This window comes from Myotis nattereri (genome assembly GCF_964212035.1).
Source record: "Myotis nattereri genome assembly, chromosome: 8".
NCBI classification, from domain to species: domain Eukaryota; kingdom Metazoa; phylum Chordata; class Mammalia; order Chiroptera; family Vespertilionidae; genus Myotis; species Myotis nattereri.
In genome coordinates, this window is record NC_138083.1 from 13698668 (window position 1) to 13722819 (window position 24152).

The 24152-nt window shown below is 47.3% G+C and overlaps 1 protein-coding gene across 1 annotated transcript in view; it reads right to left on the reverse strand.

Moving 5' to 3' along the window:
- The window catches only part of PYGB (glycogen phosphorylase B), a 41137-nt gene extending 22937 nt beyond the window's left edge, over window positions 1–18200 (reverse strand). The window contains exons 1-5 of the mRNA XM_081096932.1: window positions 17846–18200; window positions 10377–10478; window positions 7193–7271; window positions 4358–4461; window positions 650–781 (exon numbers count right to left, since the gene is read on the reverse strand). Coding sequence (XP_080953058.1) covers window positions 650–781; window positions 4358–4461; window positions 7193–7271; window positions 10377–10478; window positions 17846–18088 — 660 coding nt within the window. The 5' untranslated portion in view covers window positions 18089–18200. The remainder of the gene's footprint in view (window positions 1–649; window positions 782–4357; window positions 4462–7192; window positions 7272–10376; window positions 10479–17845) is intronic.
- Between the last annotated feature and the right edge of the window lie 5952 nt (window positions 18201–24152).

Here is a 24152-nt window from a genome sequence, read left to right on the forward strand (position 1 = left end):
ATGGATGCCCCAGTAGTCTCTGGGCGTCCTTGCACACACGGACACGTTCATCTTCTACAAGCACGCACACTTAGACGCACCAATCCCCTTCTCTGCTTGTTCAAGTTAAGTACTAATTAAGGCTCTTTAGGCCTCCAGCCATCTCTGACCTCTCTCCAGCCATCTCTGACCTCTCTCCACATCGGGGCTCTGAGGCATCAGAGTCGATGGTGAGCCGCACCTGGGGTACCACTGAGAGCCATGGGCACCCTGAGGACCAGGAGCATGTGGAGAGAGCATACTGAGCACCTGCTGGGGAGCCGTGTACGTCCCCCAGGGGATCGATGCCCTGGTCCCCGTCACAGCGCTGTCTGCCCTGCTTGCCATTAAACAACTGCTGGTCTCCACCCCCACACACGGCTGCTGGTAAACTACAGAGCGTGGCTTCATGTTCAGCATTTTCCATTGTCTGGATAGTTTCGGACAAAACGTAAGAAATCGAAGGTATGAGAAGCAAACCTGCCAGGCTTCTGCCTTGAGTTGGGTCTTCTAGGGAAGCTTACGGTGACTCGTATGCGTGCACACCTCCCACTCCCAAAGCGAGCCAATTCAACAACGAAACCCCGAGGTCCGCACTAGCCCACGCTCCCTGGGAAACACGGGTGGGTACCTGCGTGTCCAGCCACTTCACCCCCTCGGGGGTGTGCTCCACTCTCCCGTAGAAGTGCACAGGAAGCATGTACTCCGGCCGGGCCTTCTCCCAGGGGTTGCCGTAGCGCAGCCAGTCATCGGCCTCCTCGACCTGGAAAGCAGCCAGCAGCAAACAGTTCATGGAGAGGAGAGAGTCCGTGGCACTAGGCTGACCCTGCCCTTGGTCAGCAACAACCACGCGTGCTGTCGAGATGACTCTGGCCCAGCAGTGAAACAAAACTACAGCCTATTTACAGTGTGAAGGTTTCCAATTTGGACTTTTAAGAACACAAACTTAAACCAAATTCAGAAAAATGCATTTAAGTGAAAGGGCATTAAGAATTACCTGAATTCAGCGATAAAAAGAGGTCCTGCTGCATGCTACTGCATGAATGAACCTTGAAAACATTATGCTGAGTCAAAGACACCCACGTACTGTATGATCCCATGCATATGAAATGTCTAGAACAGCCAGATCCAGAGACAAAGTAGATGAATAGCTGACAGGCACAGGGGAGTGACTGAAAATGGGTGCTGGGTTTCTTTTGGGGTGATAAAAATGTTCTGGAAATATGGGTGATGGTCGCCCAACTTTGTGAATATATTAAAAATTGGTGCCCTAACTGGTTTGGCTCAGTGGATAGAGCGTCGGCCTGCGGACTCAAGGGTCCCAGGTTCAATTCTGGTCAAGGGCATGTACCTTGGTTGTGGGCACATCCCTAGTAGGGGGTGTGCAGGAGGCAGCTGATCGATGTTTCTCTCTCATCGATGTTTCTCACTATCTCTCTCCCTTCCTCTCTGTAAAAAAATCAATAAAATATTTTTTTAAAAAAATTGGATATCCCAATAGCTGTTATTTAAAAATAAAAACAGAATCACTGAAAGCCCACTGCTTTGAAAATGTGTAAAGTGGTGCAGCCACTGTGGAAAACAGTATAGGGGTTATTCAAAAATTTAAAAATGTGCCCAGCAGGTGTAGCTCAGTGGTTGAGCATTGACCTATGAACTAGGAGGCCAAGGCTCGATTCCTGGTCAGGGCACAAGCCCAGGTTGTGGGCTTGATTCCCAGGGAGGGGCGTGCAGGAGGCAGCTGGTCAATGATTCTCTCTCATCATTGATGTTTCTATCTCTCTCTACCTCTCCCTTCCTCAATAAAAAAAAATATATTTTTTTAAATTAAAAATATAACTAGCATATGACCCAGCAATTCTACTTCTGAGTATCCAAAGAAAATAAAAACACTAATGCAAAAAGATATACACATCCCTATGTTCATTGCAGCATTATTCACAATAACCAAAACATGGAAGTAGTACAAGTATCCAAAGATATATAAATGGATAAAGAAGATGTGATATTCATGGAATATTACTCAGTGATAATACACAATGAGATCTTGCCATTTGAACAACACAGGTCGACCTAAAGGGTATTATGTTAAGTGAACAAGTCAGACAGAGAAAGACAAATACATGATTTCACTTATATGTGAAGCCTAAAAAACAAAATGAATTAGAAACAAACTCATAGATACAGAGAACAAGTGGATAGTTGCTAGAGGGGAGAAAGACTAGGGGCATGAGTGAAAAAGGTGAAGGGCGGAAACGGTTATTTTATAATCTCGTTATAATAAAAATAAGTCATGGGGATATAATATATAGCACACAGAATACAATCAATAATACTGTAATAACTTTGCATAGCGGATGGTTACTAGACTTACCATGGTGACCAGATTGTAAGGTACATAAATGTTGAATCGCTGTGTTGTACACCTGAAACTAATAGTGTGTGCTAACTATATTTTAAATAAAACAGAACAAAAATCTCAAAAATAGAAAGTAGAAACCTTTCATCACTTCTTAAAAACAGAACGAAACACACGTACATCTGACAAACACACATAAACTGTGAGTGAAATTATCTGGAAGGTACCATAAGGAAAGCTGCCATTTCTTTTAAGGCTGGCGGGAGTATTTCTATAAGTTAAACAATGGGTACAAATCTGGTTTAAGTTTCCTTTTACACATTTAGCCATAATTTTCTTTGCCAACATTTTATTATGAGCATTTTCAAACATACAGAAATGTTAAGAGAATTGGCAGTGAACACCCACACGCTCACCACCTAGGTTCTATAATTGTTAACATTACACTTGATTTATCCATTGATCCATTAATGTTTGGGTGCATTTCAAAGTAAGTTGCAGACACCTACACACCCTCCCCTGACCACTTCAGCATGCATGTCTTTACTAGTATGTACAGTTCATCGTGTGTTTATTTTTTAGGTTACTATATTTACAGTGAAATGCACAAATCCTGTGGATACCATTGATGAGTTTTGACAATTGCATCCTGCATGACTCAAACCCCCATCAAGACATAGGGCATTGCCATCAACCGGTCATCAGCCATTTCACTGAGACGATACTACTCTTGAGTTACAAAACTTTCCAATCCTAACCACATCCTGGCTTTATATGTGACTTTTAGGCCCCAAATTATACTAAAAAAATTATTCTGCACCCAAATGGATAGTTATGCCTTCCATTTGGAAATGCCAAATGAGGGGAAGAACCACCTCGCCTAGAGCCGTAGTCAGCAAACCGCGGCTCGCGAGCCACATGCGGCTCTTTGGTCCCTTGAGTGTGGCCACGAAGTTTCAATCGCACTGTACGTGCGCGCCCGCACGTGGTATTTTGTGGAAGAGCCACACTCAAGGGGCTGCAATTTGCTGACCACTGGCCTAGAGGACACTGAGACTGCATTTTAAGGTGACACTCTTCATGGATGTGGTCCCGACCACCTCACTTAGCTGTGGGTTGATGCCCTAGAACTGAGGTTCACTCTCCCTAAGGGCCCCTTTCCTTCGCAGGGTCTGGCCTCTAACCCCACACGATGCTGTTCTCTCACTGGTGTCGGGGAGGTAAGGCTGAAGGTGGGAACAAGACCGACGACAACTGTTTTTTTAACTGCTCCAGGTCAGCTGTCCCTCTGAGGGTGAACCAGCGAGGGGCCACTTTGGCTCTGCACTGAGACACAACGGAAACCAGCATGCGCCTGTGATATTCTCCCCACCTCCACGCAACCTCCACCCCTGGAGCCCCCTGTAAGGTCCAGCAGGCTCTGGGCCCCGCCCCACCTGTGTGCAATGGGCTCACGCAGGAGACCAGCCTCTGCCGGCCCTGGGGACTATGAAGAAAGCATGGAGCTTGTAGGATCGCCCTGACCTGCCCGGCCTCTGCTTGTCTAGGACTGGCGTGTAGTCTCTCCATGAAGGAGTTTAAAACACTAAAAGCTGGGAGGGCTTTTGCGTCCACTGTAGACAGTGGATCTTGGTGGTGATTTTGGATCTCACCACAGGGCTGGCCTTCGGGGCCCGCTCGCCGCCTGTGTGGAGGGCTGGGTCTCGGGTCCCTCTCGGGTTTGCACACTGTCCCTTTCCAGTGAGTCCGTGGAGCTCCGTGGTTTTGTTCTCCTGGGCTTCAGGGCAAGTGTGTAACTTTCTAGTGACTGATCGCTGGGCTTTGAAACACCAAAGCTTTTTTTTTTTTGTCGTGTTTTGAAATAAATCTCTTTTCAACTTCAAAAAAATTAAATACTAAAAGCTGAACGGAAAGTGCACCTATTTATTTTCTTGTGCAAACGAGAGCTGGAAACGAGTGAAGGAACCAAGTCTCACCCACCTGCCAGCCATTGACAATCTTCTGGTTAAAAATCCCGAACTCATAGCGGATTCCATAGCCATATGCTGCCAGGCCCAAGGTGGCCATCGAGTCAAGGAAGCAGGCTGAAAATTTCAAACACAAAGAACTTCTTCTGATCAAAGACAATCAACATGTTCGAGGCCCCCTGGAAGCAAGGCCCTAAGTGAACCAGGCGCTGGGAAGCCAGCCTCCAGGGTGTTAGGGATTCAGTGCTAACCACCGTCAGCTTCAGCTACCACGAAAAAGAAACTGAAATACACCCTCACTCCCTTCGGCTTGAGAGCCCGGGGCCACACCAAGAAGATATCTATGTGGGGTAAATTTGGGGTTGTGGGAAGATGCAGAGAACACAGCCACACTTGGGGCATCTCTGAATCAGTCCCACGGCCAGCTTTCTCCCAGAGTCTCACTCGGACTGACGGCCTCCCATCCCCCACACAAGCAACCCCAAATCCAAGCTGTCTGGATGGTAGGGGCACATCTACACACTAGTGGAGAAGGCACAGAAACAAGGGCTGGGGATGTACGTTTCACTGTCCGCAACGCCAAATACCCAAGCGCCAAAGTGCACCCACAGTGTGCGGGGAGCGGCTGGAGCAGCATGTCACCAACTGACCCCTTGTTCCGATCAAAATGTGTTGGGGAAAAGAAAGTACAGTGCTTTAAATTGAGACCCAGAAGGTAGCCTTATTAGCCTTCTGGATTAAAAGAAAGAAAGAAAGTAAAGGGGGGAAAACAACTCTACACAAAATAAGCAAGAAACAAACACACAGCCCTAGCCGGTTTGGCTCAGTGGATAGAGTGTCGGCCTGTGGACTGAAAGGTACTGGGTTCGATTCGGGCCAAGGGCACATGCCCGGGTTGCAGGCTTGATCCCCGGGGGGGGCGGGGGGGGCGTGCGGAAGGCAGCCAATCAATGATTCTCTCTCATCATTGATGTTTCTAGCTCTTCCTCCCTCTCCCTTCCTCTCTTAAAATCAATAAAGAAATATATTTTTAAAAAAACACAAAAATAAACACACAAACAAAAACATGCCTAATTCACCAAACATGCACAGGCCCTGGAGGCCAGGCCCTTCCCCATGGGAGAGAAATAGGGAAAACCCAAACACATAAGACCTGGGCTGCTGTTTTGAGGAAATCATTCTCACAGGTGGGACAGAGGACATATTAAGCTACAGCGGGCTGGGCTGCCAAGTCTGCGCAGGTGACAGGAGCTGTGGAACCAGAGGGGCCCAAAGGAGGAGGTGCCATCACACCTGCCCACAGGAAAGGCCAGGGGCACCGTGGAAGTGGCAGGACTGGTAGTCAACATGAATCTGACTGGGGAAGCCCTGAAAATGCCCAGGGTATAAGTGGATTGTGAAGGGCAGGGGGTGGGAGTGCCTGGCTGACAGTCCCCAGCTCTGGGGTAAGAGGGGAGGTGAGGATCCACTCCAGTAAGAACACCAGCCGGCCTGGAGCTTCCCTGGAGCTTGGGAAGCAGGTCCTGGTTTTACTGCGATGAACAGAATGCCATCAGGGGAAGGGGCCTGGGTGGACTGGCCCTCGGGCTGGAGGACACGGGGGCTCCCAGGGGGGCTGCAGGGGAAGGAAGCTCTGGCTCACTGTGTGGTGTGACCTCACCATCATACACGCAGACAGGGCCCCGCCTGGGGAGCAGGATGCCCGGGACGCACATGGGCTTTTCACACTAAGGGTGGAGGTGGGCAGGCCTTGCCAATTGTTTCTTCTTTTTTTTTTTTGTTTTAATCCTCACTCAAGGACAAGATTTTTACTGCATTTTAGAGAAGGGAAGGGTGGGGGAGAGAAACATCAATGTGAGAGAGAAACATGGATCAGTTGCTTCCCGTATGCACTGGGCTCTGACCAAATATCAAACCCGCAACCTAGGTATGTGCCCTGACCGGAAACAGAACCTGCAACCCTTTGGTGAAAGGAATGATGCTCCAGCCGACCAAGTCACCCGGCCAGGGCGCCAATTGTTTCTCTATACAGATCCATGCGCTGTTTTGTTTGAGATAAACATGTTGCATTTATAATTTGTGAAGAATCTGCTTTAAAATTAAAATATAAAAGCACATGAACCCCCCCCCCCTAAATTTTAGGGCATTTGCTCCCTTTTCAAAATGATAATTCCCAAAAGGGGCCATGACACCAAGTGGGAGGGGCCTGAGCCCACCCTCCCCTTGGCCCCCCCAACACAAGAGCAGCACAAAACCTAACTCATCTTTGCCCTTAGAGACACTGTGCCAAGCGCCTTGATGTGCACAGTAAAATCAACTCTCACCATGACTGCTATTTCCACTTCGCCGTTCTTAACCCAGCTCCCTCTCCCCTAAAACACTGGCCAAAATAATTAAAACAGAAAAAACACCACAACTGAGTATGCTCTCAGATAGAGCTTACCAAGGGAGCAACATGCGCCAAAGGGAGAGAGCTCTGTAAGCTGTGTGTGTGTGTGTGTGTGTGTGTGTGTGTGTGTGTGTCTTTCTCCCAATGACTGGCTCTGGGATCGTGCAGAGTGGTTGGTATATTGGAATCCCTTCCCAGCACCAGTCACCCAACACTGGCAAGCCTGGTCTTCATGGTCCTTATGAAGGGCCCCTTGGGTGACAGAGACATACATCTTGCACTTTTCCCTGCCAGAGGCAAAGATTCTGACCTGGAGCACACACTCTCCCATCCACGTGAGGGACCCCTTTATCCTGTCAGAACACTGCCAGGCCCATGGCCGGCCTTGGCCTCCCCATGTGATCACTGACAAGGCACCATGTTAGGGCAATCTTGTCCTGGACAGGTGCCTGGGGTTACCTGCCAGCCTGCCCAGTCCTCCGTTCCCCAGGCCAGCGTCCTCTTCTATTTCCTCCAGTTCTTCCAGGTCCAACCCCAACTGTGAATAAAAACAGAGGCAATATTTTCACATTACTTAATATTTTCACTCAAGTACCAGGTGGAGTGATATTTAAATCCTGTGAGTTTATATCAAAGGGTAGAGTCTGCTTCCTTTTAGACTTGCAAGTCCAATGTTAAAATCTGATGCTTAATCGCTGATCGAAAATGAAAGTTTCCAGGTATTTCAAAAGCTGCCAAATTACTTAAGAATTACAGTCAAAATGAGACATGTTTTAATAGCCAAAGATATATGCTGCCATATTATTAATTTACTTATAGTGGACAGATTATAACATGCTTCCTAAAAATGAAACCAATGGTTTTAGTAATTCTCTAATTTTGCATGGTCTAATGATAATTACGTGACATCTTTTTAAACCCAAATCTAAAAACACCTTTCCGTGGCATTCCAATTATATTCAAGCCAACTTGTGAAACAGATATGGTATGTTAAAAATTAGAGAAAAAGCAACAAAGTCACAACCACTTCACCTAACTGAAAACCATTCCAGAATAGAGCTGTTAGGGCTCTCAATTATGTTGTATTGATAATTATTCCATTAATCTTAAACTTGATAAAACCCACCACATTAACATCAACAACACTGTTTAATAAAAAAAAACTATATTTGAAAACAAATAATTATTTACGGAGTTCCAGTATTTCATATTTTTTACAAAGTTCTTTAATGGATTTTCTGCTCCAGCATTCAATTTGTTGAAATATCACACATCAGACAGCATCTGGAAAACTCTACTGCAGTGGTTCTCAACCTTCCTAATGCCGCGACCTTTAATACGGTTCCTCATGTTGTGGTGACCCCCAACCATAAAATTATTTTCGTTGCTAATTCATAACTGTAATTTTGCTACTGTTATGAATCATAATGTAAATATCTGAGATGCAGGATGTATTTTCATTGTTACAAATTGAACATAATTAAAGCGTAGTGATTAATCACAAAAACAATATGTAATTATACATGTGTTTTCCGATGGTCTTAGGCGACCCCTGTGAAAGGGCCGTTTGACCCCCAAAGGGGTCGCGACCCACAGGTTGAGAACCGCTGCTCTACTGCATACTCATGAAGTATAGAGTGTAAAAGGCAAATAACATCCTAGTGTTATGAAAATAGTTCTCCCTAGAAGAACCCTTGAAAAGGTCTCAGAGAACCTGAGGGTCTCCAGACCACACTTTGAGAATCTACTAAATTACGAAGAGTGGAAGAAAAGTTGTGAGAAAATTAAAAACATAAAAGTCATACAAAGTAGTTTAGCATCTATTAAGTAAATTGAATGGTGCTAACACATACAGTCATCTGATTTAGATTTCAAAATATTGACTTAACTCCCATAACAATTTCAAAGAGTGTGTTCCACCAAAAATATCTGGAAAATGTGGGGGGATTTACCCGGCACATTACCAGCTCAGTCTTGGATGGGGAGACATGATCCCCCACAATGCTGGGCTGCCTGATGGCCCTGCAAGGCTCACACCACACCTCTTCCAAGAAGGCCCCCAGAGCACCTCCCACCTCAAAACCAAAACTGAACCCAAGCAGAAGCAGTGGAAGGTTCTTGGGGGGCGGACGACTGTGGTAAGGACCCTTCTGTGTATGTGCAAAAGGGCAGAAGCGATGCATGTTCACACTTCAAAAAGTTCTACACTAAGCATCTAGGTGAGCGAGAAAGACCATGTCCTGGGAAGTGGGGCAGAGACAGAAAACAGACACAATCAAAGCCAGCTCTGCTCTAAAACAGCACATGAACGTGAACGACCTCCAACTAAACACCTGTTAATGAAGAAGCCTTAAGCCAGTGGTTCTCAACCTTCCTAATGCCGCGACCCTTTAATACAGTTCCTCATGTTGTGGTGACCCCCAACTGTGGGGAGCCGGCACGGCCATGGCATACTCAGCCCCAGGGCACCTTATGTGCCATGCCAGCTCAGCCTGGTTCAGTGACCCTGAGTGGGGGGGTGAAAGGATTGAGAAAAGACAGACAAGAGAATGAAAGCTGGGTCTCGGTGGGACGCTGCTCCCTGATGAGGAGACAGCGCCCACAAGCCGTGTCTTTATTTTATAGCGGATGCCACGAGGCAAAGTAGGGGCGTGATCACGTTGTTTACAGCATTCTCGTGCGCTCCAACCTCACTCAACTACATGCACCCGAACTCTAGCACAAGGCACGTGGGGCTACGTGTTCGGACCATAGGCTCAAGCTTACAACCACAGCCGTTGGCCGTGATTGTGCTGGGAGGGCCCTGCCCTCCAGCTGGGACTTGCACATGGCAATGAGAGGACCCTGTCCTTTCATTAGTCTGAGGCTTGAACCTGGCCAAAACACCGTAACCGCTCCCCACACCCGACCATAAAAGTATTTTCGTTGCTACTTCATAACCGTAATTTTGCTACTGTTATGAATCGTCATGTAAATATCTGATATGCAGGATGTATTTTCATTGTTACAAATTTAACATATTTAAAGCATAGTGATTAATCACAAAAACAATATGTAATTATAAATGTGTTTTCCGATGGTCTTAGGCGACCCCTGTGAAAGGGTCGTTCGACCCCTCAAAGGGGTCGCGACCCACAGGTTGAGAACCACTGCTTAAGCAAAGGCAGTTTCTATCCTGTTTAGGGGAGAAGGGGCAATTTTATAACTAAAGGATAGGGTCTTAGGGGCTGAGGAGGGACCGTGGGGGTAGGTTACCAGGTCAATAAAGCAAGGAGAAGTGTGACAATACCAAATACTTCCGCCACATTGTAAATCTGTCCTTGGGGTGGGAGTGAGGAATACAGTGGTTTCTAGAAGCCTCCAGACCTTAGAATTAGAATGCCATCGAGCCCTTGCACTCCATTGTATTGATAGCTCTCCATCCAGTTCCTACTTTCTCCCCTTGAGAAAGAGGAGCACCACCCACCAACCCATTCTCCCTCACAAAGGACAGAGGACACCATCAGACATTTCCCAGGTCCTAGGTGGCGGCAAATTCTAACGTCCACGCTCACCTCTGTCAGTGCTCACCTCTGTGGGGGCTGAACTAAACCCTCAGAGCAACAGGAGAGGCTACTGGGCAGCCTGGCCCCAGGACCCGTACCTGGTAGATGGCTTCATCGCAAGCATTCTGCAGGCCCAGGTTCACCATCGTGTTCTGCAGAGTACGTCCCATGTAGAACTCCAGGGAAAGATAATAGATGCGCTGAGAGAGCAAAAGAAAGCATCTTAGATCTCTCGTTCCATCTCCACGCACAAGCAGATGATGATGATGAGGAGGAGGAGGAGTGGATTCCTAAGAGAACCTACACAGGGGTTTCATTTATGTTAACCCAGAACTTCAGGCACATCTCCGAATGAACTTGCTCCCTTCACCAGGCCTTAACCACTCTCAGTTTTCCAAGGGCATCTCATGAGGGAACCCTTCTTTTTTTGGCTTCATACTCTTTTTATTTTTTATTTTTCAATTACAGTTGACATTCAATGTTGTATTAGTTTCAGATGTACCACATAGTGATTAGACCTTTATGTATCTTACCAAGTGATTTCTCCCCTGCCGTAAGTCTAGTACCCACCTGGCACCATACCTAGTTATTACAATACTAGGGGCCCAGTGCATGAAATTCAGGCCAGGGCCTTGGCCCTGGCCCCCACCCACCGCTGCTGTAGCTGGGGGCCTCTGCCACCTCTGCCTAGGCCCCCGGCCTGCTGCCGCTTTGTCGGAAAGGACATCCGGTCTAACTGGCATATTATGCTTTTATTATTATAGACTAGAGGCCCAGTGCACAAAAATTTGTGCACTTGGGGGGGAAGCGGGGGTCCCTCAGCCCGGCCTGTGCCCTCTCGCAGTCTGGGACCCCTTGGGAGATAACGACCTGCTGGCTTAGGCCTGCTCCCGGGTGGCAGAGGGCAGGCCCAATCCCTAGGTGCAGCCCCTGGTCGGGCTCAGAGCAGGGCCGATTGGGGAGTTGGGGCACCGCCCCTGTCATGCACAGAGCAGGGCAGATCGGGAGGTTGCAATGCCACCCTCAGTCACGCTCAGGGTAGGGCTGATTGGGGGGTTGGGGCACCGCCCCCTGTCACACTCAAGGCAGGGTCGATGGGGAGGTTGCGGCGCCACCCCCTGTCACGCACAGAGCAGGGCCCATCAGGGGGCTGGGGAGCTCCCCCCTGTCACTCACAGAGTAGGGCCGATAGGGGAGTTGGGGCACCGCCCTGTGACACACAGAGCAGGGCGGATCAGGGGGTTGGGGCGCCGCCCTCTATCACCCACAGAACAGGGCCAATCAGGGGGTTGGGGCACTGCCACTGTCACACTCAGGGCAGGGCTGATGGGGAGGTTATGGCTCTACCCCATCACACACAGAGCAGGGCCCGTGGGGGTGGGGGCATTGGGGCGCCGCACCCTGTCACACACAGAGCAGGGCCGATCAGGGGGTTGGGGAGCTCCCCCCTATCAGGCACAGAGCAGGGCTCATCAGGGGGTTGGGGTGCCTTCCCCTGTCACGAACAGAGCAGGGCGGATAGGGAGGTTGTGGCCCCGCCCCCTGTCACACACAGAGCCGCAGGGTGATCAGGGGGTTTGGGCGCTGCCCTCTGTCACGCTGATCCCGGTGCCAGGAGGCCTCGTGGCTCCACTGATCCCAGTGCTGGGAGGCATATTACCCTTTTACTATATAGGATAGAGGCCTGGTGCATGGGTGGGGACCGGCTGGTTTGCCCTGAAGGATGTCCTGGATCAGGGTGGGGGTCCCTACTGGGGTGCCTGGCCAGTCTGGGTGAGGGGCTGAGGGCTGTTTTCAGGCTGGTGGGTGACTGAAGCTCCAAACCGCTCCTTTTTTTCTTTTCTTTTTTTTTTTTTATTCTGGGCCAGCTTTAGCTCTGAGGCTTGGCTCCAGCTCTTAGGCCTCGGCTGCTGAAAGCAGGTATCTGGTTTGTTTGGGTTCTATAATCGAAACACTGTTTCAACTCCAGCTCTGAGATCCCGGCTGGCTGAAAGCAGGTTTCTGGGGTTTTGTTTAGCTTCTATATTTATAAAAATGTTTCAAACTGCAAGCTCAGAGGCCGGCAGTGGCAGGCGGGGAACGTTGGAGTCCTCCATCACTGAAGCAAGCAAGCCTCATGTTCGCTTCAAGCTGCCTGGCTGCCAGCTGCCATCTTGGCTGGCAGTTAATTTGCATATCGCCCTGATTAGCCAATGGGAAAGGTAGCAGAGGTATGGCTAATGACCATGTTTCTCTTTTATTAGATAGAATTATTGACTATATTTCCTATGTTGCACTTCACACCCCCATGACTATTTTATAACTGCTATTTGAACTTATTAATCCTTCACCTTTGTCAGCAAGTCCCCAACCACCCACCCACTTGGCAAACAACAGTTTGTTCTCTGTATCTATGAGGTTGTTTCTGTTTTGTTTATTTTTTATTCTGTTCTTTAGATTTCACATATAAGTGAAATCACATGGTATTTGTCTTTCTCTGACTGATTTATTTCACTTAGCATAACACCCTCTAGGTCTCCCTATGCTGTTGCAAATGGTAAGATTTTATTCTTCTTATGGCCAAGTAATAGTCCATCGTATATCTGACTATATGTCTTCTTTATTCACTCATTTACTGATGGGCACTTAGGTTGCTTCCATATCTTGGCAACTGTAAATGATCCTGCAGTGAATACAGGGGTACATATGTCTTTCTGAATTAGTATTTTGAGTTTCTTCAAATATATACCCAGAAGTAGAATTGCTGATTCTAAGGCCGTTCCATTTTCAATCTTTTGAGGAACCTCCATACGGTATTCACAGTGGCTAAACCGATCTGCCATATGTTAAATGACCTAGAGACCGCCTTCATTTTTTAAAATCTGGGTTTACTTATTGCACACAGGAAACATCACAGGAAAGTATAAAAGAAGCTCTTCAGCACAAACAGATGAAAAGAAGATCAACACAGATGTCATTTTCTAAAGACATCTTAGGCATTAATAACCTCTAGCTGTGGAAATGAAGTTGAGCATCCACAGGAAGAGCCTTATTTTGCTCTTTACACACCGAGATTAATCTGAGGGATCTCCAACTTCTCTTCCCTCTCCTGAAAGAGTTTTTAGAGCCTGTTGGATAGAGAGGTCTGAACGCCTTGCATGAAAAGGAAAGAAAAACATACTAGCAGCCATCTTACCGTGGCCAGGTGAGCAGAGAGTGGCTCCCACAGTAAACTGCTGCCTCTCTGCTGGACAGGGCAGAGCTGGCCCTGACGTAACACAGGGGTGGCCCCACAGGCTGAAGACCCAAGAAAGAGTAAGCATTTGGAGTCCAAGGGGCAGTCTGCTGGGGAGGGGGTGGGGTTTAGTTTTTGTTCTATTGAGGGTTTCAACTGATAGAGGACCACCCACACCAGGGAGGGTAACTGCTTTACTCCAAGTACACTGATACAAATGAGAATCTCATCCCCAAAACACCTTCACATAAACATCCAGAATGATTTTTTTAAATTTTATTTTATATTTTTATTGATTTCAGAGAGGAAGGGAGAGGGAGAGAGACAGAAACATCAATGATGAGGGAGAATCATTAATTGGCTGCCTCCTGAGCGCCCCCCACTGGGGATCGAGCCCGCAACCTGGGCGTGTGCCCTTGACTGGCCTCGAACCCGGGACTCTTTAGTCCACAGGCCAACGCTCACTCCACCGAGCCAAACCAGCCAGCGCCAGAATATCTGGGCACTGTGTGGTCCAACCAAGTGGAAAGAGATTACTAACCAACACAACCTGAAAGAGAAAAGGCCAAATTGTCTTCTACGAAAAATCATGGCACACACTCAAATAGGCTTCTTAATCGCATAAAATGATGGTCTCACCTACTTCCACTTGGCCAGCTGTCAGGGTAATCAGCAACACAAAACATCACCCATCATCCGCTTCTAAAAAATAACTTTGAGCTATCTGCTATCAGGCTAACTTCACACTCACAATTAAAAACACATCACAACAGCTGGGTGTGCTAAAAAGATGCCATTGGCTGGTCCCACCTCTGACTAATTAAAACAAAATCCCAGAGGTGGGGGTTATAGGCAGTGAAGGCTACAAATCACTGCTGTAGATCATCTTCATTTAACTCCCAGGTCCAGCAAACCAGTAATTATTTGTATTCATTACAATTACATTATTAGAAATATTTAAGAGACCTGTTTGGACACTGTGGTAGCACTCCTTTTCCTTAATCTACCATTGAGATAACTTATAAGAAAGAGCCATAGGAACCATTATTTCAACTGCTGCAGAGATAAAGAAGACCATCCCATCCACTCACTGCAGGAGTAGGGAAGGCCAGTTATATACTAAACTGGCTATTCCATCCACTCACTGCAAGGATGCAGCAGCCCAGTAACATAGCAAACTGGCTATTCCACAAACTCATTGCAGAAATGCCTGGCCTCTTACATAGTAAATTGCCTGTTCCACCTACTCAGGCAGAAATGCTGTAGCTTGATTATATAGTAAACTGACCACTCCATGCGTTCATGTGCAGGGATGCATTAGGCCAGCTCCATACGAAAATGGCTATTCAAGTGGGGGGTGGGGAGGGGGAGATATCTGTAATCCTAATAACAATAAAAATATATTTAAAAATAAAGAAAATAATAAACTTACTATTCCATCCACTCACTAAAAGGGCACCAAGGAACCTGGCTGTTGCATGCACTCACTGCAAATATGTAGCAGACCAAATGAACAGCCAGCTGATAATTCCACCCACCTACGGCAGGGCTGCAGCAGGCCTGTTACAGAGTGAGCTGGCTATTCCATCCCCTCACTGCAGGGCTGCAGCAGGCCTGTTACAGAGTGAGCTGGCTATTCCATCCCCTCACTGCAGGGCTGCAGCAGGCCTGTTACAGAGTGAGCTGGCTATTCCATCCCCTCACTGCAGGGCTGCAGCAGGCCTGTTACAGAGTGAGCTGGCTATTCCATCCCCTCACTGCAGGGCTGCAGCAGGCCTGTTACAGAGTGAGCTGGCTATTCCATCCCCTCACTGCAGGGCTGCAGTAGGCATAGTAAACACACTACTGCACATGCTCACTGCATAGATACAGTAGTCATGTTACATAATAAATTGGCTATTCCATCTACTTAATAGAGGAATGCCGTTAGCTGGTTGCAAAATAAACTGAGTATTCCATCTACTCACTACCCGGACAGGATAGTCAGGTTACATAGGAAACTAGCTATTCCATCCACTCAATGTGGGGATACAGTACACACAACATGATATTTTTAGTGTAATAAAAACAAATGCTTCAACTAGTATAGAAAAAACGATGTAGAACACAAAAGGTTTGTCATATTTATAGTTTTATTACTAAGTGGTGAGACTACAGTTATTTTTTTTTTTCCATTTGGCTTATCTGTACTGTTAAATTTTTCCTCCAATAATCATAAGGACTTGCATAATTGTGTAAAAGACAAAAATAATCAATAAAATCACTTTAACGTAATAAGTATAGATCAGCAGGCTACCCCAGCCGGGAGGTGGCGGGACACGCCCCTGAGGCTATTCCTGGGGCTGGGGGTGTGGCTTTGCAGGATTTTTACTGGGAGCCCACTTCCCTGGGCTCTGACCCTCCTGGAGCTTGTTTCTGGTCCATTACAAGCAATCATTTGCAGAAAAGGGAGACAAGGAGCTTATTTTCAACATGAATTAGCAAGACCGAAGCACTTATTAATAAATCCCACTTTTTCATTTTTAAAGGGCCTCCCTGTCCAGAATAGGCTCCTTCCATTTACAGGCTGCGGTTTCTTTAAAAGAGAACGGTTTCCACCTGTAGCCAAAGCAGACCATCAAAACTCAGAGCACTCACTGAAGATGACAAACCTGTTTTGCTCCTGAAAGGTCATTTCCGTAATCCCTGAGCCCTTCGCTGGCCTTTTCAGGCTCTATGGTAAACATCCATAAACTAACAGGAGCCCTAATATGTTGGGGTGTGTCCCACTCCAGGGAAATGTCCTTGACAGAGCAAAGCCATACCCTTGTCATCTGCTATATGGACAATAAAAATGATGTTGGCGAAGCAGAGCTCTGCCATCAGCAGAGAATTCTGGGGGAGCCACTGCCTCCTGGCCAGTTTCCCCGGCAAAATCCAGCCAAGCCTTTGTTGTAATAACCTGTTTTAGCCACTTGGTGCCACTTCTTTCCACACCGCCCTGCATACTGAACGCGAAGATGCCTCGTTGGTATTCCAACAAATGTGTTATTCTTACCATCTCTCTTTTAGAAAAAAGGAGTGCCCCGAATATGTTTGGAAAAGCAATAAATCTTACTCTTAGCAATTATTAAATATTTCTTAATGTCCCATGAAAATACTCTAAAATACTATCAACAGAACAACCGTTCCATGCCCAGGTGTACACGGCAAGTCAAATCTTTGCAAACTGACTTCAGGCCTGCAAGTGCCTCCTTTCCTTGCGGGCTTTCCCTGGACCATAGTGTAGCAGAAAGGACAAAATTCTCCACGGTCAAGAGAAGGAAACAAAACTGGCAGCGGGGGCTGGCCAGGCCTATGAGACACCTACCAAGCTAAAAGCTACCAATGATGGTGCAGAAGCATACTTGCGGACTTGGAGCTGTTGAAAAGTTACCATTGATGAATGAAACAGAAATGCTGCGAAACTGTGTATGCAATATACTTTTTAAAAATGTGTATACATATATAGGAGTAGAAAGAGGACACACAGCTATAGATCAAAGTAACGGAGACTAACAATGACTTTCTTGTGTATTTTTCTACCGTAAACATACATTTTTGCAAAATCTAAAAAGGAGCAATTACTTGGTCTCCGCGAGCTGTAAGGGAAGTAGAAGCCGTCCGAGGAAGGTGTGGGAACCTCAAAGGCAAGCCCTTTGCTTTGAGGGCTCCTTTTTCTGAGCGTATGTCCCTTCCTGCTTCAGCAAGCACCTCCGAGGACTTTCTCCTCATCACTGCCTCGCCCGGAAAAGCCTGGTTCCCTGCAGATGACTGTGTCCACCCCCTTCCAACACATAAAACACCCAGGCCTGGCCCAGGGTCTTTTCTCTCACGCACGACTGCACAAAATCAGAGGTGGGGGTGCGGGGAGGAGGGAGCCTCAACCCTGCAGCCATCGCGGAAGCACCCAGCTGGTGACAGGCTGGAAAATTACGCCGGGTTTCCAAGCCCCAGGAATCCGGGGAGCAGCGGACCCAGGCAAGGCCGGGCTCCTCGCGCAAGGGGCCTGGCGGCTCGGCCCAGGGCAGGCTGACCACCAGGGAGATGCGCGCGTGGGGGAGCGGAGGGGGCCGCCAGGGCCTTCGCGAGGCTCTCCTCCTCCACGCCACGCAGGGAGCGGACACGCTGGGCTGCGGGGGCGGACAGGGGTAACCGTGCTCAACTCCGATACACATTCCCCAGGCAGCGGCCCTACCGGTCTCTTTTTGGGGAGAGGTGCAACGCTCTGCTGTGATTTCACAGGGGTCTCTGGCTCAAGAGCCCCTGCACCAGGGCTTCCCCTTTTTTTGGGGTGGAGGGCAGGTCGGGTCCCCGCCTCCGGCGGCGCCTCACCTTGGGGTCGCGCTCGTAGTAGTGCTGCTGCGTGCGGATCCAGCGCCCCACCAGGTGGTCGCGCACCGTGTGCGCCAGGGCGAAGTAGTAGTCGCGGGGCGTGGCCACGTTGCGGTCCTTGACCAGCGTGAAGTGCAGGTGCCGGTTGAAGCTCTTCCGCACCTCGGCCACGTCGCCCAGCCCCGCGATCCCGCGCACGCTGATCTGCTTTCGCTTCTCGCTGTCCGTCAGCGGCTTCGCCATAGCGCCGGCTGAGGAAGGAGAGAAAAGGGGGAGAGCGGCCAAGAGATGCGAACCCCGAGGACACCGAGGCGGCTCTGGCGCCGGGGACCGCAGCTGCCCGGGGGCGCCGACCGCGCCTGCGCCCTGCGCCCTGCACCGGGGGCGGGGCCGAGGGAGGAGTGGGGCGGGGCCGGGGCCGGGTGGGCGGGGCCCTGAGGAGGGGCGGGGCCCTGGGAGAGAGGGGCCTCTGAGTGGAGTGTGGTCTCTCTGATAAGTGGGGTCTCCGGGTGTGGCTTTAATCCTTGGAATTTGGGGGCGGCTTCGGTTTCATAAATGAGAACCACCCTCAAAAGCTGGGTCTCACCCCAAGTTGGCCAAGCCCAGCAGAAGTGGGAAACGACTGGATGAGCTGGAATCAGCAGCAGTCCTGTTTGCCTCTATCCCGCCAGGGCAGACAGGGGGAGAATGCGCTCCTCCCTCCTCCCTCCTCCGCTTTTGGGATTTCTGGGGGCTGCGTCCCTTACCTGCCCAGGGCCCCCAGGTGCCCCCAGGCCAGAGTGCCCTCGGTGCCCGGTGAGGCCATTAAGGGAAACCGAATACACACTTGAAAGGCAGCCACCAATGCCTGCCCAGTGGGCCGACTCCTTTTGAGTCCCAGGGTGGCTCTGAAAATATCAGCTAAGAAGGTAAAAGTTTACACAGTAAACCCTGGACTTTGTGGACCTAGATTTAACAGACAAAATTTCCGATCCATGTGTCACATGTGAAAATTAACACCCTATTAATTGAAAAATGCTTTTAACCAAGATTTGCTAACAATTAACAGGTGTTATTAATTCACTGTTATTTTAAACAAATTTTATTGAATAGGCCGTATGTTGGAAAAAAACTGTAGTAATTTCGCCGACATAAGTAAATATTACATATCTGCAACTATAGTCTACATATTTAAATCCAAGAGTCACTGCTTGTAAACAATATTCAGCAAATAATTAGCAGGTGATCACACCACATCGTGCTCAGTAATTGTTTTTTTAAATATGTTTTTATTTATTTCAGAGAGGAAAGAAGAGATAGAAACATCAATGATGAAAATCATTGATTGGCTGCCTCCTGCACACCACCCTACTGGGGACTGAGCCTGCAACCCTTGTGCCCTTGACCGGAATCGAACTCAGGACCTTTCAGTCTGCAGGCCAAGGCTCTTTCCACTGAGCCAAGCCAGCTAGGGCTTGGTAATTGGTTTTGCCAAAAATCCCGTGGTGCGATTTTCTGCAGCAGTTTTAACTCCTGCCAGATGATGATATGTTTCTTTTTATCTTTTAAATATATTTTATTGATTTTTTACAGAGAGGAAGGGAGAGGGATAGAGTGTTAGAAACATCAATCAGAGAGAAACATGGATCAGCTGCCTCCTGCACACCCCCTACTGGGGATGTGCCCGCAACCAAGGTACATGCCCTTGACTTGAATCGAACCTGGGACCCTTCAGTCTGCAGGCCGACGCTCTATCCACTGAGCCAAACCAGTCAAGGAGATGATATGTTTCTACCTGGGCTAAGCCACGCCCCAGATGTGTGCATCTGTTTACTCCCAGTGACTGGTGGATGCATACATTTACTAGACCTATTCAGTAGAAATTTAAAATTACGGTAGTACATATAGAAAACTTTTCTGTGAAATTAAGCTTCATACATACTTAATTTTAATTACACAAACATGTCTGCATAAGTAAAAACAAGTAAACTAATTTGTCAATTTTTAAAACATGTCCATTCAGAAAACCTACTTTATTATATAACGAACTTTTAGCTTTAATGGAGGCCCCTGCCTGAATTAGACCGTTTTTATGAAAGGTGTGCTGTACCGAGAAAGTGTGCAGTCCTCGGCTGGGCTGACAGACACTGCCAGTGAAGTGAGCAGGAGACAACTTTCTTCAGGGCATGCTGTGGCCTTGAAGGGTCACAGTGACTCCTCCTCTGGGAGACCACCGCTTCCTCACCCGCTGAGAAACCTTGCTCCCTAAATCGCAGGCCCTTTAAATTAAATCGGAATGAAGGCCACACCCCTCTCTGGCAGAGGATCTGAATCACTCACAGACACACCGCCTCCTCCAATCTACCCCAGTGTGAGCGTTAGATAACGGGTTTCTGGACAGAGCTTCCCACATCTGCTTAACAGGGTGGTTGCCAAGGAAACAGGGTCGGGGCCCTCTTGGCACACAGCCCTGCCTTGCTCGGAGTCTGGGAACGCTGCTTCATGTAATTATTAGGTCTGCACGGTAAGGAGACAGGCCAAGAGACTGTGAGAGTTTAAGATACTTTATTTCATTCTCTCACCGTGAGCTGAGACCATTGTGTCAGTGTCAGCCCTGAGGGGGTGGTTGGGTTCTCTTATATACAGAATGCAATACAGGGTCAGGATGTGGGTGCTCAAGTTGGTCAAGCGGAGGGGAGGGTACAAGTCAGTCAGGGGATTTAAGGGTGCACGGGTCAGTCAGGCAAAGGGGAATTCATTTTATCTTGCTTCTGCAGGCGCAGGCCGTCTGCCCCAAGCTATAGGAAAAGGTTTATAATAATATATATTTCAGAAAACATGTCCAAGCAGGAGAGGCTAAAGGTAGTGCACCCTAACAGTAAGTTTCACCTACACCTCCCCTTCCAGCAAGCCCCATAGGAACTCTTGTTTTTTCCTTTGGGGGAAAGAACTCTCTTTGCCTGATCCCATTGCAGTGGGTCAGAAACTGGACTTAGTGGAACTGCAGGTTTGCCTCTGGAGGTCTTAGGCTGCTGGACTGCAAAGGTCCCTGACTTACAGGGAGGCCAAAATTGCCAGCAGGAGATGGCATGAATGTCCAGTGCAGAAGGTTTCTTGGTGTGATGCTTCCAACTTATCTTCTTACCTGAACCCTCTTCCAACTGCAGATTTCTAAGGGGACAATAAACCTGGAATGCCCTCTATGCCCCACATTTGCACATACCCACCTGCTCCAGCTCTTGAATTCTCTTCTGCACTAACTATTCCCTCGGGATTTAAGCCAGCAAATGGAATTTCAGTCCTTGAGGACAGGACTGGGAGGGTCTCAGGGAAGCTGCCAAGCTTAGCTGGAGGATCTTCAGACTGATGCAATCTTTGTGAGAATTACCTGGCAATTCATGAAAACACTTATAAAAATTACTGTGGCCCTGGCCGGCATGGTTCAGTGGTTAAAGCATTGGACTGCACACGGGAGGGTCTTAGGTTCGATTCCCAATCAAGGGCACGTACCTGGGTTGCAGGTTACATCCTCCGTCCCGGTCAGGGGTGCGTGCGGGAGGCAAGCAATCAATGTGTCTCTCTCACATCAATGTTTCCCTCTCTGTCCCCTCCTGCCTTCCACCCTCTCTAAAAATCAATTGGAAAAAATCCTCTAGTGAGATTTAAAAAAAATGATTGTGCCTATGGATAGTTGTATCACTTTGGGGTATCGATTTCAAAACAAGATTAAAACACACACACACACACACACACACACACAACTTATACAGAGATGTTTCTGCTGTGCTAGAGATTATACTTAAAACCTGCTAACGGTCAAGGATTGGGAGAGTTAGTGTCTATTGACCCTTACTGTGCTCTGTACCTGTATTGATTTATAATCACCACAAATAGCCTCCTATGATCCTCACTTGATGACGCAGAAGCACAACTGCAGAGAAGTTGAAATGCTTCCTGAAGCTCACACAACTATAAAGGAAACCACCACGACTCACCCCACGCCACATCCTGCCCACACAATTTCCTTTACTCAAAGTTAATATCATACACTGTTGTGTTGCTAAGGGGAATGACATTTTGCATAATTGGCTACTAAGGACAATACAGTAATGATAAATAAAAAGTAATAAGAAAGATGTGATGCAGAAATGACAGTAATGTTTTTAATTTTATTTCATTTAAATTAAATAACCACAAGTGAGAACAGTATTAGAAACAGGTTTATGTGGAAGCATAAGCACTGTTCATTACTGAATGGCAAAATTATTAGGGGAATTATTATTTTCCTTACACCTTTAGTATTGCCTGTTTTTTTCTATTAAAAATATATTTTTTTATTTCAGAGAGAAAGGGAGAGGGAGAGAGAGAAACATCAATGATGAGAAAGAATCATTGACGGGCTGCTTCCTGCATGCCCCCCACTGGGGATCAAGCCCGCAACCCAGGCATGTGCCCTGACCCAGACTTGAACCATGACCTCCTGGTTCATAGGTCGATGCTCAATCATTGAGCCACGCCAGTTGGGCTATAATATTTTTTTTATAAATAGAATAATGTCAAAAAATTGGGAGCCAAGACTATATTAATGGTTGCTGACTTAAGGACTATGTGTTCTCTCTTGCAGGAATTGACTTTTAGTTCTTCCTTATTCCTAGCTAAATAAAATTTAAGTTCTTCTATCCATCCTTCATGGCTATACTTCCTTTATGAAATTTTATGATCCTCCCACTCAGATGTAATTTCTTTCTCCTGAGAACCCCATGGCCCTTTCCCCTCTATCATGTCATTTGTACAGTCTTGAGTCTTCATAATGTGTGTGGTTGAAGCCTGGAGGAGCCTTTTCACCACTGCGTCCCTCACTTCTCCTGGCCACTGATGTCACTGGAATGGATAAATGAACCTCATGAGCATCTCAGCCATTTCCAGGTAATCATTTTTAGATGGTTTTACCTGTTGTGAAGAAAAGCACATTGAGTAGCTAGTGATAGGAGGCGATATTTGAATCGAAAGACAAAAGACATAATGAATGAATGAGTCTGAGGGAATGGCAAGTGCAAAGGCACTAAGGTGGACACACATCTGGACAGTTCTCAGAATAGAAAGTCCCATGTAGGTGGAGCAAAGAGAACACCTGAGGGGTACCAGAATATGTCGCCCCCCAAAATTCCACTTTGACATATAGATTATTTTAAGCTAAAGGAAGGCCATTGAGAAACAGCAAAAGCAGGAAACGTTCCAAAATCAGGATACAAGTTTTCCTTTTGTAAAGGAAATTTACATTTATAAATTTATGTATAAGTGGGAATTTCCATTTGTAGAGATATTTCTATCTCCCAACTTAAGTCTGTCTATAAAACCTTACTAATAGTCAATAATATTGTAAGACTATATATGATGTCAGATGGGTAATCACTTCACAAGGTGTATAAATGTCTAATCACTATGCTGTACACCTGAAACTAATATAATATGTATGTCAACTGTAATTTTGTTGTTGCTGCTAATCCTCACCCGAGGATATTTTTCCATTGATTTTTAGGGAGAGTGGAAGAGAGAGGGAAAGACAGAGAGAAACATCAGTGTGAGAGAAACACATTGATTGGTTGCCTCCTGTGTGAGCCCTAACCAGGGCCCGGGCCGGGGAGGAGCCTGCAACCAAGGTACGTGCCCTTGACCGGAATTGAACTCGGGACCCTTGGTCTGCAGACTGACGCTCTAGCCACTGAGCCAAACAAGCTAGGGCATCAACTGTAATTTAAAAATAAATTTTAAAAATTAAAATAAACATGTTATTAAACAACCTTTGTTTGCCATAGTTTTCCTGGTCACTTTCCCATAACTTACCTCCTCTGCCCAGAAACCCAAAGCACTTTTCCTTTGTTTCAGCCTAACATGATAAATAGACCAAAATTCTAACCATCCCTTTGAGTTACTAACCTCTGGGTACTCCCGTGTGCATGTGCAATGAACATGCTAATAAACTTATGTTTGTTTTCCTCTTGTTAATCTCTTTGCCCAGTCAAATTTACAAGGCCCCAAATGGAGAATTCGAGATGGATAGAAGAAAAAGTTTATTCCTCCCCTGCACAACTGTAGGAATCATAATAGGCAAAATGGGGGAAAAAATGGGCTCAGATTTGGTCCTCCAAGAAAAAGAACTGCTCTTCTGACAGCCTGGCCAGCTGTGACCAACTCAGGTGTGCCTGCTTGCCTGTCGGGAATAAGGTTGTGAGGCCACCAAGCTGCCTTGTTACAGACTGACTGGTTCTCTATAATTTCTTCATTTTGGGGGGGAGCCCATTTAAAAAAATCCATTTACCTAAAAGTG